The sequence below is a fragment of the Macadamia integrifolia genome, chromosome 13 (genome assembly GCF_013358625.1).
Source record: "Macadamia integrifolia cultivar HAES 741 chromosome 13, SCU_Mint_v3, whole genome shotgun sequence".
NCBI classification, from domain to species: Eukaryota; Viridiplantae; Streptophyta; class Magnoliopsida; order Proteales; family Proteaceae; genus Macadamia; species Macadamia integrifolia.
In genome coordinates this window covers 22,858,084-22,871,021 of record NC_056569.1, presented here as the reverse complement: position 1 = coordinate 22,871,021, position 12,938 = coordinate 22,858,084, and the positions used below count along the sequence as shown (strand labels likewise).

At 37.9% G+C, this 12,938-nt stretch overlaps 1 protein-coding gene and 1 pseudogene across 1 annotated transcript; both read left to right on the top strand.

The window, feature by feature from the left end:
• Positions 1–204: 204 nt before the first annotated feature.
• LOC122059285 lies at positions 205–1,033 on the top strand (the record flags this gene model as incomplete). Its single annotated transcript, XM_042621993.1, is given in 3 exon segments — positions 205–275; positions 387–473; positions 550–1,033. Coding segments are annotated over 3 exon segments (419 nt in total), but the record flags the coding sequence as incomplete, so codon positions are not given.
• A 4,426-nt stretch (positions 1,034–5,459) lies between these two features.
• Positions 5,460–11,646, top strand: LOC122058617 (annotated as a pseudogene).
• The last annotated feature ends 1,292 nt before the right edge of the window (positions 11,647–12,938 follow it).

Here is a 12,938-nt window from a genome sequence, read left to right as displayed (position 1 = left end):
AGGAAAAGAAAGACAACCCCCCAACCCACCAAAATAAAAAAATAAAAAAATATCTTGCTTTTGCTTACATTCTCCAATCTTTGTTACATTCGCTTTACCAAATGCACTGCAGTTCCTACTGTGGGTTTTCTTGTCAGAATTTTACAATGTTTTCTTCTTGTTTGATTCCTGATTCTTTTGACTTTCAATTTTGCATCGGTTTAGGCTCCTCAAACATGACATGGAAGGAGAGGAAGCAATTGGAGGACCGGAGGGTTGAAGCTTTGGGTGGAAAGGTGAGAACTTTATGACCATCTTCCTCTGTGCTCTAGATGCCCATATGTAAATATTGTGCTGTGACTGAACTTCCTTCTCTTATATTTGGACCATGCTCACTCTTGGCGCAGACCCACAAGAAACAGAGAGTACCACTAAGTGTAGCAAGATGTTGCATGAAGAAACGGAAAGAAAGAGAACAGAAAATGTTACAAGAGGTGACTGGTGGACCTTCTGTCTTTGATTCTTACTTATGCTTCAAATGGGCAGTGCTGATGATTATTGCTGTTTCAGGGGTTGGTTCTTGGACGATTTGGAGGTAAGCTTCAAAGTAGTACTACCAGAGTAGCAGAGAAGCGGGGGCCAGAGGACAGGGTGCTGAAATCAAGTGTAGGCAATTTCAGAAATGGTGTACTGAATGTGAGCCATATGTTGCGAGGCAGTTCGTCTAGAGAGAATGATGATAAAACAGCACAAATCAATAAGGGGAAGAAGAGTAAAGGGGCTGGAAAGAAGAAAGGAGGCAAAAAGCAGCATGGTAAAAGGCGCAGGTAAAAATTTGCGAGGTGCGTTTTATTTACCCATTCATTGAATGGGGAAAATTTTGGCCAGGAAACAATTAGTTTGCTTGTGATGATATAGAGGAGGCCAGGAGGGAAATATGGATTAGGGGAAAAGAATTTTTAAGCTTGAACTGATTATTGTAGTTCAGGTAAATTATGTTGTTAAATGGGACCTTTAAGACCTGCTTCTTAATGGTGTTTCTTTTTGTGCTGAACTATGAAGGGGAATGCTTGATACATGAGCTAAATAGTTGAAAAATCTTGTTTTAAGTATGAAAAAAAAAATGACAACAACCACAACAAACGAAATCTGGTTGAGAATTATGTAAACTTGACAGAGTTGTTACCCAAAGAGAGCATTATACTCTCTGCACTACCTTGAGGAGGAAGGTTTCATCTAGCCCAAGACGAGGGGAACAACGTCCGAAGTGGAAGCAAAGGGAGCAGTAGAGAAAAAGGATTAGAAGAGGACAACCCAGAGAAGGTAAAGCTGCAGAGACCGAATGAATCAGAGGGAGGGAAGAGAACGAGATGCAGGTCTGAGAGAGGAAACGTTGTCATAGCTACCAATCAGACGGTCTTGATGTGATGAAATAACGTTCCAATGATGTAAACTAATGTTGGTTTTTGTAAGCAGGTCTTGTTGGTGTGAAAATTGTCTGCAGCCACTACGTTGGTGCAATGAGCATCGGGTTGCTGGGAGCCTCTTGGAGCATGTGCCCAGATGTTCTCAGTCGTCCGATGCTCACTGCACCTCACTGCTCATTGCAGAGGATGTGGACGCGTCTTGTTTTGTTGACGTGAATGCCTCTTTCTTGCGTGCCCCCTCAACACATGAAGCCATGAGCTCATGAGCTCATGAGCCCATGACCAACCAATTTTGATTCTTTGGTTACCGTGAGAAAGAACATTTTCTGACTTCTTTGCTCTGGGTTTCCGATCACGTTGAGAATTATTTTTCCTTGAATTCTTGTCATTTTATTGCATTTCTAGCGTAGATCTGCTTGAATATTTGAAATGCATACATGAGATGAAACCCAATAATCACCTACTCACTTAGCACAATGATTTCATGAAGTTCTACAACATATAAAAGAAGTAACAGTTTTTCAGGGTAGGGGCCTCTTTTTATGGCCTATGCCTGAACTCAAAGGCTGTGTCCGTAGTAGACAGCATTCTTTTTATTTTTCTTTATATGAAAAGGGCAATTTACAGTGTCACCCCTGAATAATGTCACTATTATAAAAACACTTCATTTGTTTCACCAAATTAGACTCAAACCCCTACCGTCAATCAATGTTAAGTCAAGAGTTAAAATGACTATTATACTTTTTTTTTTTTTTTTGGGATAAACAATCCAATTCCTATTCACCCTTACCTATTCTCACTTCACTGAAGACTCAGAACAAGAGTGGAAATGGATTAATGGCGGATTCTTCTCCGATCAAAGGGTGGTGCTCTGTGCAAGAGCTAGAAGAATCATCGTAAACTCATCTGTATTATGCAACCCATCAACAAACCTTTACATCATTTCCCCTTGGTTTTTGGTGACATGCCAGAAACTGATAAAGCATTCATGAAACATGACCACTGAACAAGGCACCAACCCAAATGATCCACCAAGAAGTTTTAAGTTCTAATATCAGCCAAACCAGATCACTGACCAAGCACAAAAAAAAATTCCAAGGAAAGTAAAAACCATCCATTTATAGAACAAACACAAAAACCCAGTGTTAAAGTCGGCAAGGTTTTGCGGTATACTGCCCAGACAAACTAAGAAATTTTAAAAATTTACAGGAAAGTAAGCAATTCCTTCCCACAATTAGACAGACCAACTCGCCCATAGGATAAATGCCTAGAAACCAAGATATTTAAATAAAAAAAAGAGTTCGAACAGGTGGTGAAGGGTCTGGATTGGGTTGGGAGTGTTGAAATTTGGAAGAAAAGACCTTTTCTCTGGTCTTTGGTGTATATCTATATCTGGATGAATTCAAAAGTTGCTGAGCAAGAGAAGACGGTCATGTCCTTTACTCGTCTAAACTTACGCACTACGGGTGAGGTCCTCAAGCAGTCCACTGGTTTTTTCCTATCGAGCTTCTACACATTTCTTCTTCTCTCCTTTCGTACTGTTGTCGAGACTGGAACCCTACACTTCACATCTTTCATTGATAGGGATCCATCTCTGAAAGCCCTTTTATCTTGCCTCGATCTTGCAGGCAAGAATGTCAGATCATCAGAAGGTTTTAAATCTCAGGTCGCCGTGAATCGACGCCGCCGCCCTTTCCTTCAACTCAGCTATGTTGGAACCTTAGACGATGATTTCTTCTCTGGAGAAGAAGATGATGATCGGATTCTTTTCGGGTTGGGTAGTCGCAAACGGTAGTTCTGTGAATCTCAGGCTCTTAGTCAATTCCTATTCACTCCTACAAATCGAAGTGTTGAGGCTCCACGCTGTTCATCGCCGATGTCGCTACCGCTGCTCTGAACGATCGCCGGTGATCCAAAAATAACGATTTGGGCGAAATGGAAATTAGGTCTTGGAATGGGTATTTTAGGTACTTCAATTTAATAAGGGTATATTGGTATTTAAAATAAAATATAGTTGTTGACATCAGTATATAAGGTATATTCTTTAACAACGATTGACGGTAGGGTCTGAGTCTAATTTGGTGAAATAGAGGGGGTGTTCTTATAATAATGGACTAATGGTATTCTCCAGGGGATGGCGCTGTAAATTACCCTTATGAAAATGAATGCTCTCAGGCCACACTGCCCCGTCAATGAAGGGAATGTACATGGGCGTAAACATGGGATGGGTTTTGTTGGATTTCACATGGGGTGGGGGGGGTGTAATTTTTGTATATAAAGTTGTAGCTTGTTGGTTGGAAGCTACTTTGCTTGTAGGGGGTTTTCGATTCAATTCACTTATGTACCATATTTACTTAAGTTATTAACCCCAAGGGGATAGTCAAGAGTTGACAAGGGACCTTAGCCTCAAGAGTGATTCTAAGTTTGATTTCTCTTACCTCCTTAAGGTCATTCACATGGGGTGTATAGTGTTTTTCATTGCTTTCAATGAAAGTTGAATGATTTTCATCCAATCATGGTATAACCTAGTCTATGTATGTGATTGTGGGGTCAAAGGCCTGAATAACCATTATTGAAAAAAAAAAAAAAAAAAAAAATCTGCCACCAACTTGACAAGTGGAATTGTATTGGCTGCTAAATACATGCTCATAATCTCCTTACTTGTGGATTCTTCAAAACGTGTGTTTGACGAATCAACTTATAATTTGTTAGTTCGCAAAAGAGAGCGATGTTTCTTTTTATTGAAACTAAAGTAAAATGATTTATTGTTTCTTTTAAGATGAAGTGAACAAAGTGAAATAACCTTATTCAATGGAAAAATGAAAACAAAATAAGTTTACGAAAAAAAGTGTAATTTTTGCTGTCCTCCACGTCTAGGCACATAGAGGCCACGCAACCATGAGATGCCAAGGAAAGTACACCAAGTAAGTGGAAGCAAACAAATTGGAAACATGTCCATCCTAAATAAAATATGAGAAAAATATTTGCAGAATGGTATTCCAAAAATGAAATTGCACATGCACCATCCTCCCCTCACTGTAGCACACTCCCTAAGGCGTCCTAAAATATGCTCTCTATTTATAGGTTTTTCATAATGTCCTTTTCAACTATAAAAATTGTACACGGGTGTCGGAGGGAATCTTGTCCCCATAAAATATAGAAAAAAAAAAAAAAACAAAATTACTGACTTTTGAGTTTGCTCTTACCAAATTACCTTCTTCCAACATCACTTCGCAAGATTACGCAATATTAGATTTAAGTTTACAAAACTACCCAATATATTACTCCATTCTCATTTTACTCTACAGTAAAATTACAAGATTACTGTTCCCAACAAATAAACTCTTACTTTATTTGTTGTTGCAAATTATAAGTTGACGGAAGACGTTAACATGAGATTATTGATGATGACATGAGTGAAGGGTAATTGTAATATCATTAATTCCATACTCATGGAATGAATGAATGATATTCTGTACTATCGATTGCATCAATCTTTTTTTTCTCCACAACTTTGTCCTTTTTTTGTCCTTCTATGTTACATTACCTAATTTATGTGAGTAGAAAACTTTATGTCATAGTTTTTATTTTATTTTCCATTAATATATCTACTTGATTTTTTAGATATATTTATTTTCACATTTTTATTACAAATTTGATAAAAAAAAAATTCCACAAATTTCTATCATTTTCCTTTTAATTATTGATGAAACAATTTTTTTTTTTTGTAGTATTATTTTGATTAATATCATCTTAATACTTGTATCTCTTTTTTTAAGAATAGTTTGCACATTTATTGTAAGTTTTTTTTTTTTGTAAATTTATTATTTTGTCCAATATTTCACTAATCATTGTTTCGAAGTTGTATCTCATTTCCATTTATACATTTTTTTTTTCATTTTTATAACGTTTTTTATTTAAAAAAAATGTAATTAGTTTTTCTAAATAGATACGGGTCGATTACTAAACGCCGTTAAGTTGTGATTCAAAATTCAAAAGGCGGTCTCGTTGTGGAGGCGTAGGATAAAGTTGCAACGGTAATAAAAGAAGGACCAGAAACAAACAAAGAGAAATTGTGCTCTGCAAGGAAAAGAACTCGCAAGACTGAAAGCGAAGAAGAGATCCGAGAGAAACCCTAAGCGGCACCTCTTCCTCCGGCGAAACCATTGATTCCGGTAAGGTTTTTTCCTCTCTTCTTTTCTTTTTCTTTCTCCTCCGGTTATTCCCACCGTTTTTTTTTTATTGCTCTTCCTTCTCTTCTTCTCCGGTTCCCCCTTTCTTTCCTTTTCCTCCTCTTCTCCTTCTTCCCCGGTGATCCAATGGGTTTTGCATAGGTATTTTTGCATTGATCCTGATCCGAGGAGGAGGAGTTGGGTAAGTCGTCAAAAGCAAGCTGGCTTTTCAGGGTCCAAAGGCGTCTTAGGTTTCCATGGACGGTGTTGATATCTGTGCACAAAGAAATACAGAGTTCATCCTCTCTCTCTCTATCGTTATTAGTATCTGACAGTAACTAGTATACTATAATATAGAAACAATTATAACTATTTTACTCCACTCTTTCTCTCAATCTATCAGCTAGTGAAGCGTCTTTGATCCAAGCATAATCTGTTTCACTTTTTCTACTCTCCCGATTCTTTGACAGCTTGACCATCTAATCTTCTGCATATCAATCAAGAAGACCCATCTCTCTTTCACTCACTCACTCGGATGTTGAGATTTATCTGTTTTATCAGATGCATCAGTAGGAATTTTATACGTAGTTCATCCTCTCTTAATTCCTTATGAATTAAAATTTTGCAAAAAATTCTAGTAAAATGTCTCTCTCGTTTAGGTCAACTTACTGCATGTTTGTTCATCAAAGAAATCGTGATAGGCAGTGTACCAAGCTGAAGTAATAATCATCCATTTGTGAGACATGTGAGTAATATGTTATTGGTCTCTCTCTCTCTCTTCTTTGAGGTTCTTTTGATACTGTGAAAGTTTGTGTTTATTTACTGATTTATATATTTTTTCTAAGAGTGTTGATATCTGTGCACAAAGAATTACAGAGTTCATCCTCTCTCTCTCTCTCGTTATTAGTATCTGACAGTAACTAGTATACTTATATAGAAAAAAATATAACTATTTTACTCCACTTTTTCAATCTATCAGCTAGTGAAGCGTCTTTGACCCAAACATAATCTGTTTCACTTTTTCTACTCTCCCAATTCTTTGATAGCTTGACCATCTAATCTTCTGGAGATCAATCAAGAAGACCCATCTCTCTCTCTCTCTCACTCACTCACTCACACACACACATTCACTCACTTGGATATTGAGATTTATCTGTTTTATCAGATGCATCAGTAGGAATTTTTATTTGTAGTTCATCCTCCCTTAATTCCTTATGAATTAAAATTATGCAAAACTTTCTATTAAAATGCCTCTCTCATTTAGGTCAACATACTGCATGTTTGTTCATTGAAGAAATCGTGATAGGCAGTGTACCAAGCTGAAGTATTAGTCATCCATTTGTGATACATGTAAGTTATATGTTATTGGTCTCTCTCTCTCTGTCTTCTTTAAGGTTCTTTTGGTGCTGTGAAAGTTTGTGTTTATTTACTTATTTATATATTTGTTCTAAGAGTGTTGATTTCTTAACTCTGGATTTTGGTCCATATATCTCATTGTGGGTTTTGCTGATGCAGGGGAGCTGTTAAATTGGAACGTTGTCCTAAAAACATTAATGGAGTAGCAGTAGATCCACAGCCAGATTGGAGCTTGGATTCACTCACTTCAGAACCGAATTCCCTGCAACTCAATGCCTCTTTCTTGCGTCATGTGCCTTTTGTTAAATCAAGAATCCGGTAAGCCCTTTTTCGTAAGCGCTTGTTGCTCTCTTTCGCTCTTCTTCCGTTCAGTAGATAAGCCATACAAGATGAACCTTAGTGGAAAACATTTAAATAAAGAATGCTGTAGTTGAACACTTCACATATACATTGTTGTGTTCATGATTTAATGAAAACTGGCACTAGATAAAGTGCTGGACAGGTTTAGATTAGCTGAGTTATGGACCATACGAGTATATAGGGCTTCATTTATTGTTGATTATGGTAAAATATTTCACACGTGCAATAACTTCACCAGTTGTGGAGGTTTAAGATTTTAGAAATAACTAGGAGATGCAAATGGTTAACAGCATTTTGTTTAAGGAATATAAGAAAAATTTGGGCTCATTGAATTAGAAAAATTAGACTTAAGAGAGTAAAGAAGAGGAAGATGGTATTCACAGAGTACTACTTACAAGTGTCACATTCCACTTTTGAGGAAACCGTTGAATTCCCTAACTATTGGCTTCTTCACAACATTGAGAATCTCTATAGGCGACAGAAAAGCACATGAGCTCAGAAGGCAAAATAGGAAGTTACTAGACTGTGTCGTCTTATCACTGCAGTTGCCGGCTCAACATCCATTGGCTGTCGAGACTCGAGTGTATACTTTGTAAATCCTCCTCCCTTGGACCCATCCCAGGAAAGTTAGGGTTCCTTTCTTCCAACTTTTGCCATGTTCGTCCTTAGTAAAATTAACCAAATATAATTAAATTAAAGAAGAAGAAGCTAAAAGAAAGAAGACAATCTTCACTAGAAATCTAGTCCACACTCAATCCCTTTACAGTGTACAAGTGTACAACCCAGTGGCATTTACAGTAAGTTTAACATCTTCAACTCATTCTCTCTCTCTAAATCACATTTCACGTTTTTTTCTCTTTTTTAATTCAGATATCATTGAGAGAAAAAAAATAAGGGAAATAATTGGAGTGTATTTGTTGGCTTAGTCTCACTGTTGGTGGGGTTTTTAAACACCAGTTACAGCTACTTTTGATTGCTGTCCCATAACTTTCATCCTATTTTCTTCCATTTATCTTGTGACGGCTCCTTGTTCTTCAAGAGACAGAGATGGAGAGCGAGAGTGAGAGAGAGAGGTCTGGGAGCTCTGGAGGTATCCATGGTATGAGCTCTTGGATCGATCGACCCGTTGTTCTTCGTCTTTGGGGATTGTCTCCATCACTTTTCAATTCATGGTGTGGATATTTGCATTTATGTTGGTTTTACTTTTAGTTTTTTAGTTTGGCATTTGGTCTGATTCTGGTGAATTATGATTAAAAAAGAATGAAAAGGTTAAACTTTTAAGGAATTGGAGTAGATCTCGTGTAGATCCCACTGATTTGTGGTGTAATTCTTGTTAAAAGTCTTCTCTGATTTGAGTGGATCTGCGTAGCCTCGGATAGCTTTGGTAAACTTAAACTATCTGAGAGTGACTGCAAAAGAAAGCTTGCTGAAGGAGAAGAGCTGATTATTGGTCTCTTTTTTCAATTGTTGCTAGGTGGATCTGAACTGTAATTGGAGCATTTATGGAAGATCTTTTTTATAAGTGAGTGGAAAAGCAGAATCCTGAGCTTTTGTGCTTATGGTGAAAGAGGAATTGCGCTTTCTTGGCATGTCAAATTGTCAACTAGTGGCATTTGCCATATATTTAACTAAGATTTACGCAGCATATAAGTCCATCTTTCACTATCCAAGTAAACATAAGCAATGTCGATGGAAGAAGGAGAGGTAAGAGTTGGTATTTGATCGAATTGCTCTATATGCTTGATGTAAACATAACCTTGCTCCTTACCTTCTTGAAATCATATTTTTTTCCCCATCTTTGTATGATAAATTCTGTCACTTTCTTTTTTGGTTAATGAAGTACATCTTAATTGCACATCAATTGCGTCTCAATCTCCTCTTCATTTTGATTTGTATGTACCCTGAATGTTTGGCTTATATGTTGTATGTTCGTATGTGTTTCTTGGGATTGCATACTTCATTTCCCTGAAGATTCTGAATCATTTTTTCAATCAGCCGAAGCCTTCAAAGCACCATTGCGATCAGGTCTGCCAGATTTGTGGTGACACAGTGGGCACGATGGTGAATGGCAATCTCTTTGTCGCTTGCTATGTTTGTGCATTTCCTGTTTGCAGGCCTTGCTACGAGTATGAGAGGAAAGACGGAACTCAGTCTTGCCCCCAGTGCAAGATTAGATATAAGAGACATACAGGTTTGTCAGATGTGAGCCTCTGCATGCTTTCTAGCCTTGGGGAGTTCGGACTTCAATTGATATGGAGTTGTGATTTTTATTTCTTTTGTTCGCTTGCAGGAAGCACTCCTATTCGTGGTGATGAAGCAGATGATTATGATGTTGATAATGTGGCCAGTGATATCAATTATTCGTCTGGGACTCAAGACCAGAAGCAGAAGATTGTTGAATGCATGCTGAGTTGGCAGCTGACCTATGGCTGAGGGGAGGATGTTAGTGCTCCAAAAGTATGATAAGGAGGTCCCTCCAAACCATATCCCTCTGCTCACAAATGGCCAGGCGGTATGTCAAGCATTTCATGCCCTTTTGTTTCTTTGCTCCTTATGAAAATACACCAGAATGAACCTTTTACCTCTTGTGCTTTTCAGGTTTCAGGAGAACTTTCTGTGGAATCTCCTAGTGGTGTTGGAAAGCGTGTGCATCCACTGTGTTATTCATTTGACACCAATCAATCACGTACTAAATCTATCTCTTTTTTTTTAAGATTCATTTTCTTTGGGGTCCTACTTCAGTGGTGATTGTGGCTCATGGGAATATTATTCCTTGCAGCTAATCCATCAAGGGAGTTTGGACGAGTTGGAAATGTTGCTTGGAAAGAGATTGAGGGCTGGAAAATGAAGCAAGAGAGGAATGTAGTTCCAATGAGCACTGATCATGCCCCTTCTAAAGGCAAGGGAGTTAGAGATATTGATGCCAACACTGATGTGGTTATGGATGAATCTTTACTGTGAGTTTTGCCTCTTTATTAATTACTCTGGCTATCCTAATTCTTTTCGAGTTTTGGTCTGCTTTTCTAGGGTTGGAATTTGAAATTGTTGTCTTTGCACCATCAGAATTTACTATAGAAAAGGTGGTGGTCATGATGATTTATTGGTTGCCAGAGCCCATGGAGTGTCAGTGTCTCAGTGATGTGGCATAGATAATTCATCCTGTTTGAAGAGTTTATGCATCACTGAATACTAGCTTTAACGTTTCATGACCATATGATTCTCTTTGATGGTTTTCTGAGTGTCTAATGTAGGGTGCATTTAATCCCACTTCTTTGGAGTTATTCAGAGGGTTCTTTTCAGTTCTTTAGACCTCCTACCGGAATAGTGCTCGGCATACATTTGTTTGATTCTTTTTATTTTTTGTGCTTGTGGGGTGGTTCGTGTAAGCAAATCACTTCCTCATCCTGTGGGTATGATTTGGAGTATTGTTTTTAGGAAGGGTCAAAGTACTTCGAGATGAATCACTCTGGAAAATCAGGTAATACCAAACATGACTTAAATAGCCATCATTCTCTTGGATGGATGATAGATCACTTTCTGCTTGTTCTTGGATGATTCATTTTCTTTCAGAAGGTTATGATTAGTTTTGGGGTTATTAGTCAATAGAAAAGTTAGTATGTCATTCTTGGCCCAGCTATATGGTCGCTGAAACTTTCTGAGCTTGTATTTCATGACTTACTTTTAATTATGGATTTGGAACCGTAAGGGTGTATTAATTAGTGCCTATATCCTTTTGATGCATGAATGATGAAGCTCGTCAGCCTCTCTGTCAAGGAAAGTTTGTATTCCTTCATCTAGGATAAACCCTTATAGAATGGCCATTTGTGATACATGTAAGTTATAGGTTATTGGTCTCTCTCTCTCTCTCTCTCTCTCTCTCTCTCTCTCTCTCTCTCTCTCTCTCTTCTTTAAGGTTCTTTTGGTGCGCTGAAAGATTGTGTTTATTTATTTATTTTTTCTAAGAGTATTGATTCTTAACTCCGGCTTTTGATCCATATATCTCATTATCGGTTCTGCTGATGCAGGGGAGCTGTTAAATTGGAACTCCAGTGTCCTAAAAACATTAATGGAGTAGCAGTAGATCCACAGCCACATTGGAGCTTGGATTCACTCACTTCAGAACTGAATTCCCTGCAACTCAATGCCTCTTTCTTGCTTCATGTGCCTTTTGTTAAATAAAGAATCCGGTAAGCCCTTTCTTGTAAGCGCTTGTTGCTCTCTTTCGCTCTTCTTCTGTTCAGTAGATAAGCCATACAAGATGAACCTTAGTGGAAAACATTTAAACAAAGAATGTTGTAGTTAAACACTTCACATATACATTGTTGTGCTCGTGATTTAATGAAAATATGGCACCAGATAAAGTGTTGGACAATGTTAGATTAGCTGAGTTATGGACTGTACGATTCTGTGTAGGGCTTCATTTATTTTTTATTATGGTAAAATATTTCACATGTGCAATAACTTCACTAGTTGTGGAGGAGGTTTAGGATTTTAGAAATAACTAGGGGCTGCAAATGGTTAACAACATTTTGTTTGAGGAATATAAGAATAATTTGGGGCTCATTGAATTAGAAAAATTAGACTTAAAGAGAGTAAAGAAGAGGGAATATGGCATTCACAGAGTATTGCTTACAAGTTCCACATGCCACTTTTGAGGAAACCATTGAATTCCCTAACTATTGGCTTCTTCACACCGTTGAGAATCTCTATAGGCAACAGAAAAGCACATGGGCTCAGAAGCGAGGGAAACAAAATAGTATTGGGTGTTGAATGGAAACAAGAAACACGGGCACCTTAACCGAGGGGTGCCATATTTGGACCTAATTGTCTTGTGAGATTTTGATGGCTGAATGGAGTGCAAGGTGGAATAGTCAAGCAACCCTGCCTTGTCCAACAATTAAGGAGTTAGTGTAGAAGATGAAATATAATTTGGAGGATGTGCAATCGCCAGATGACCTTACATTGGTGCAGATCAAGAGTACCTAATGGTTTTGCAACACATCTGATGTAATTAGGTTATCAAGAAAGGATTGCACCTGTGGGGGGTGAGACATGCATTTGGTGTAGTAGGAGCTGAAAAGCATGAAGCTGATCTAATCTCAGAATGACCCTTATTGTCTTTTTGATAGGTGCATGGACTCTTATAGTTTTAGTTAGGATCCTTGGGCACCAACAGAGAAGATGTAGGTGGTGTGGACAAGGTGGTCACAATCATAAGAGCCATATGACATTTAGAACCAGAAGAGTCTTCATGAAAAACATAAGTGAAATCTATAGATGTCTAACATGACGTCAAGGCACTAAATTCCTTTGTTGAAGTCATTTTAGTAGATAAAACACACACTGAAAGGAGGAACGCTCCAAGTTTCCAACCTGAGAGTGAAGTGTCAAATAGAATGATAATGTGATTATGCAAACAAATGAAGTTAAAGAGCGTCTGAAAGGACTTCGAATAGGAAAGTGACTAATATGCGATTAATCTTTTTCTTATTTGAATCAGAGAGGACCACTTAACTCTTGGTCTCTTGGAGACGTTCTCAACCCAAGTGTGGGACACTCACCATTAGAAACCTCAAACTCACAATGGGGCTCACCATGACACACCCATTAGTTCCAAAAATACAAATTATCAACGTTATCTCTT